At 45.4% G+C, this 5,508-nt stretch overlaps 1 protein-coding gene across 1 annotated transcript; it reads left to right on the top strand.

Annotated features, from left to right (window-relative positions):
• The first annotated feature begins 2,733 nt into the window (after positions 1-2,733).
• LOC127766325 (basic leucine zipper 2-like) lies at positions 2,734-4,891 on the top strand. The gene is made up of 4 exons (XM_052291403.1): positions 2,734-3,621; positions 3,708-3,798; positions 3,913-4,039; positions 4,187-4,891. The coding sequence occupies exons 1-4, from the start codon at positions 3,047-3,049 to the stop codon at positions 4,360-4,362; spliced, it is 969 nt and encodes a 322-aa protein (XP_052147363.1). The 5' UTR covers positions 2,734-3,046; the 3' UTR covers positions 4,363-4,891.
• Positions 4,892-5,508: the final 617 nt, after the last annotated feature.

Below are 5,508 nucleotides of genomic sequence, written 5' to 3'. Positions count from 1 at the left end.
GGAAGCCGTGCTCTCTCTCTCTCTCTAAAATGGCAAAATCTTACCATGCATCTAAACACACCAATAAATAAAACTTCAATACCAAATCTTTTGCTACCAAAACTTTTGCCAAAAATATTTGCTACAGCAAATTGATCTAAACATGCCCTAATTGGGACACATATTCCCGGCTATACCCATATTAAGGGCTTGTTTAGGGAGCTTAAGATTCTGAGAAGCAGCTGGCAGCTTATGAGAATCTGGAAAAGTTGGGTTTTTCAGCTTCTGACTTCTAGTTTATTTTCTGGATTCTACAGCATCTCAGAATCTGGACCAAAAGCTGGACTATTTGGGGGAGCTTCTGATTCTGGAAGAAGCTGCAGCAGTTAGAAGCTCCCCAAACAGGCCCTAGATACATTCAGGGACATCACAATCCAATAATTTTATCTAGCTCACTTTGTTAAAACCACTATTTTCAAAGTATTGAGTTCTATGTTTGAGTCCTGTGGCACTCTATTTTTCCAATGACTTTGGTCAAAACGAAGCAACAGATGCATGCATCTTTATTGTGTTTGCATGCAAGCAGGGATACTTCTGGGAAGCTATTAGGGCAGTCCCAACCCTCCACCTAGAATGGTGTCTATGGCATTAACTACATTATCATGTAGGACTTTTAGCTTATGTGGTACTATATTAACTAGCTGGGTGGCCCGCGCAATTGCGCGGCTAGCACTCAAACAAAATCATATATTTTTCAGTATAATTTTACTTAAAGTTTATTAAATAGCTATCTCGTTGTCTTAAGACTTTAAAAGACTAAATCTTATCATCCCCGTATTTCTAATTATATAGTTTTTAAAAGTCACACCAGCTACTACCCCTTACTTCTGTCATATCCTTCTTTATTTGTTTGCTTGATCTACCACTATTTCTATTCATTCTCCTTGAAACCTTTAAAAATCAGATCTTATAGTTTTTATAATTTCTAGAAGTCTCGTCAAACGCTGTCATTATACTCCTCTACGGGCCGTCAACTGTCTTTTCTCTATATTGTCATTGGGATTTTAATTATTTTAATTATTCCGAGTTTTAATTAATCACGTATTGGGTTTCTATATGGACTCCTCTTTCAATATTGCATGTTTTTAATTCCGAATTTCAGCTATTTTTTATTGTATTTATATGTGGACTCTTCTTTTTTTTTCTCCGATTAACGTGGGAATTTCTAGCCTCCACAGCGAACATGGTTATGTATTTTTGGCTTGGTTATGTATTTATTGGCATGACAATACTGATATAATTCGGAAATGGCAGAGTTTGATTAGGATTATTTTCTTTCAATGTTTCTAAAAGTGGTGTCAACACGCGTATTCCCAAAATATTGTCCGTTTCCAGTGTATAATATGATTAGGTTTTTCTTTTCTTTTCTTTTCTTTTCTTTTGTTTTTGACCGATTGTACATTTCGTTTCCAGTAGATTAGGTTTTCTTTTTTTTTAAGACAGATTGTCCGATTCCAGTAGTATGATTAGTTTTTTTTACCGATTGTCCGATTCGTGTTTCTTAATATGCCTTTTTTTTCCTTTCTTCAGTTTTTAACTAATCCTAATTTAGTTCTATTTTTTTCTTTTTTCTTATTTTTTTTGGAGTAATGTGAGAATTTCTAGGCTATAAGAGCGAACGTGGAGGGTCCTTTTTCTATTACTTTAAAGATATAATAGATAGATAGATTAAGAGAGAGAGTGAAGAGAGGAAGAAATTGGGTCTCATGCAAGACACAGCTTCAACACAAGAACCTATGCACTAGACACTATCAAGTTTTGCATTGGGAGAGAATAGTGTCTTTATAATAGATGAAGAATATATATGATTGGTAGAGAAGAGAGATGATGTATTTATTAATGGCCCACTTTAAGTAACCATGGGTTGTAGAGTGTAGTTTCTATTGTGATCTCTTATTGACATGGCACCATAGACACTACTTATGGACACCATAGGTTGGGACTGCCCTTAGCCTGAACTTGGAAGCTAAGACGTCAATTTTCTCTATCCAAAATCTATTACTCCCTCCGTTTTTTAATAGAGGACGCCGTTGACTTTTTCTCACATGTTTGACCATTCGTCTTATTCAAAAATTTTATGCAAATGTATAAGATATAAATCACACTTAAAGTACTATGAGTGATAAAATAACTCATAACAAAATAAATTATAATTACGTAAATTTTTTGAATAAGACGAATGGTCAAACATGTAAGAAAAAGTCAACAGCGTCATCTATTAAAAAACAGAGGTAGTATCCTCTAACATCAGTTAATAGTAGAGAACAAAACTACTATTTACTCATGCACAGATAAATTAACGAACATGTATACAATAATACCATTTATTTATGCGCGAATAAACAAATACACACATATTAGATGATCAATTTAATTTAGGAAGACCTTATAAAACTTAGGAATAGTAAGCTATGTCCTACCGACTTATTTTTTTCAAAAATTTGTCGATATGTTTGTAGTAATTTTTTTTTGTGCTTCCTTTATTTTTCACAACGAGAAGTTTAAGCCCCTCTAGTTCATTTTGTATTGTACATCACAGTACTACTACTAATGTTTAGTTTATTGTGCTAAGCTGTCAAAATGAACTTCAGTGAGAGGGAGGTCCACGGATCAGCGCTGTAGGCATAAACCATGCAGGGCAGCAGAGAGGAGTGTCACCTCTTCTCCTTCTTCTTCACCTGCTATAACCACCAGCTGTTGCTAGCTGTTTCTCTCCCCTTGTCATGTGACCTCCCTACTCCCATCTCTATTATTTCTCTCTCCCCTCCCTGTCCCTATCATTCCCATTGCCCGATTTAGCGCTCGCCGTTGTTTTCGCAGCAGCGGCGGCGGCGGCGGTGGCGGCACCAACAAACACGCGAGCTAAAACAGGGCCGCACAATCTCCGGCACCCGCGCCGCGCTACATTAGGATACGGGCGCTCGGCGACGGGGAAGGTTTCGGGCGTCGCGCCATCGATCGCGGGCGCGCATTTGCGTTGATTCCGGGCCAGGCTCCCTCCCCGGCCATGGCGCAGCTGCCGCCCAAGATCCCAACCATGGCGACAGCTTGGCCGGAGTTCGGGGGCGGGCACCATCACCATGCTGCCCACGGCCACCATCACCAGCGCAGCCCCTCCATGGGGGCGTTCCTCGCGGCGCCATTGCCGCCCTTCCCGCTCCCGCCGCCGGCGCCGGCGAACGGCGGGGCGCAGCAGCAGCAGCAGCAGCATCAGCCGTCCTGGGTCGACGAGTTCCTCGACTTCTCGGCGGCCAAGCGCGGCGCGCACCGTCGCTCTGTGAGCGACTCCGTGGCCTTCCTCGACCCCGTTTCCGACGACAATGCCGGCGTCGGGGCGCACGACTTCGACCGCCTCGACGACGACCAGCTCATGTCCATGTTCTCCGACGACCTGCAGCCGCCTCCACCGCAGCAACAGCCTGCCGCGCCCGCGGCGAGCGCGTCGTCGCCGTCGGACCACAACAGCATGAATGACGAGAAGCAAGACAAGGGCGAGACAGATGAGGCGCAGAGCGAGTGCGACGGCGCCACGCCCGGGCAGCCGGCCTCCCCCGCCACCGTCGATCCCAAGCGCGTCAAGAGGTACTACAATTCCGGCAATGCACAGCTTGCGAACGCAGAATTCCCCAATTTTCCCTCATCGTTCTTGGCGATCCCCTCAACCGCAGGATCTTGGCGAACCGGCAGTCCGCGCAGCGGTCGCGCGTGCGGAAGCTGCAGTACATCTCGGAGCTGGAGCGCAGCGTCACGTCGCTCCAGGTGCGTGCCGAATTACGCATTTCGTGCCCGTAATTTCGCCGAGCACCGCATGCGCGCGCGCGCCGTGAATTTGACCTCCAACCGTTTGCTCTTTTTTTTCTTTCTCCCGAGCAGACGGAGGTGTCGGCGTTGTCACCGCGCGTCGCGTTCCTCGACCACCAGCGCTCGCTGCTGACGCTGGGCAACAGCCACCTCAAGCAGCGCATCGCCGCCCTCGCGCAGGACAAGATCTTCAAAGATGGTGACCGCCATTTGCCACCTCAATTATGCTACTATATATCGTTCTCACAATGTCGCTGTCCGAATTCAATTCGGCGACAGCACGCAACCAAAATTCCACAGCTAAACTAACACTCGTTCTGAATTCTCTCTTCTCTGCTCTGCTCAGCTCATCAGGAGGCACTGAAGAAGGAGATAGAGAGGCTGCGGCAAATCTACCACCAGCAAAGCCTCAAGAACGCGGAATCCCAACCGGCGGACGCGGCCCCGGTCCGCGGCCGCGACAATGCCGACCTGATCGGCAGCGAGGGGGCCGCCGCGGCCGCGCCATGCCCGCACTCGTGATCGGCCGAGATCCGGACGCTCTCTAGACCTCTAGCGAGGTGGCGCCGGCCCGTCGCGACAACCACGAGCGTTGCCGCGGGGGTGGGCCGGCGCCGTGTTAGGATTGGTGCATTGTTAATTTGGGTTTTGCATTCTTTGGGGTGTAATGTAACATGATTTGTTCATTCGGGTTGCTTTTGTTCATTCTTGTGCATCCTCTGCTGCTGCTGCTGCTGCTGCTCCTGATTCTTCTCTACTTCCCTGATTTGTAATTTTATTCCGGCATTTTGGGCGAAGGTTGTAGCTAAGAATTGTAATTCAGATTGGGTGAGGTCAAGTGTTTTGTTTGGCTGGTTTTTTTTTTCTCTTTTTCTTTTTTGTATCTGATAAAATCAAATGTAATGTTCCTTCATTTTTCCTGTATGATCCACTGTATGTATTTACAGCTATCCATCAGTCTCTCTCTCTCTCTTCCCTTTAATCCTTCTTTCCTCTCGCCAACTTTCGTTATTGCCAACTGTTACGAAGCTCGCATGTAAAGTTCATCTACACGTTACTGTAGTATCTAACCATTTTTTTCTCTCTCTCTCTCAATTGGACTGTGGGTGTGTGATGCATACTTTACAATCAAGCAGTACAGGGTAACACCGGCGTCAGTCACATGCATGCAATTCGCAGGTCGACACCAAACATGCAACCAAAGCATCACATTCCTTGCTGTTTCATCGCGAGATTTTAAATGGTGAACAAGGAGAGGGGTCACCGGGAGGGAGGTGCCTTGCTTTTGCTGCAAGGGATAGGCATGTTCGTCTGCGGCATGTGCATGTGCGTGCTGCGCCCGTATCGGCCGGTACAAGTTAACTCTGGCAAAAACGGGTTAGGTTTAGCGTACGTGCCTGGTGTTAGTACCACTACGACTATACATTATCCTTGGGCTTGGGCATTCGCATGAGTAATTATAGGTTGGTTTTGGACTCTGGCTTCGCTGGTTCTCGTCGTCAGCTTGCCCAAGAGGGAGAAACATTTTGGAGAAACCACCGGGTCGGATTTTTTACAGTTTAGTTTTTTTTTAAAAAATATTTTACAAATAAAACTCCAAGAAAAACTTGTTTCAGAAATAGATCTTTTTCTTGGCGGTAATGACGTCGAGGTCCAACGTATTTGACA

This window comes from Oryza glaberrima, chromosome 1, assembly GCF_000147395.1.
Source record: "Oryza glaberrima chromosome 1, OglaRS2, whole genome shotgun sequence".
Classification (NCBI taxonomy): Eukaryota; Viridiplantae; Streptophyta; class Magnoliopsida; order Poales; family Poaceae; genus Oryza; species Oryza glaberrima.
Note: the sequence above shows the minus strand (reverse complement) of the source record. Positions and strands in the feature narration are given on the sequence as shown.

Bases quoted from the DNA above. Each gene is read 5' to 3' on its own strand.
- LOC127766325 (XM_052291403.1), top strand. From the start codon at position 3,047: ATGGCGCAGCTGCCGCCCAAGATCCCAACCATGGCGACAGCTTGGCCG. The intron at 3,622-3,707 runs GTACTACAATTC...CCTCAACCGCAG, and splicing joins GATCCCAAGCGCGTCAAGAG to GATCTTGGCGAACCGGCAGT. The intron at 3,799-3,912 runs GTGCGTGCCGAA...TCTCCCGAGCAG, and splicing joins GCAGCGTCACGTCGCTCCAG to ACGGAGGTGTCGGCGTTGTC.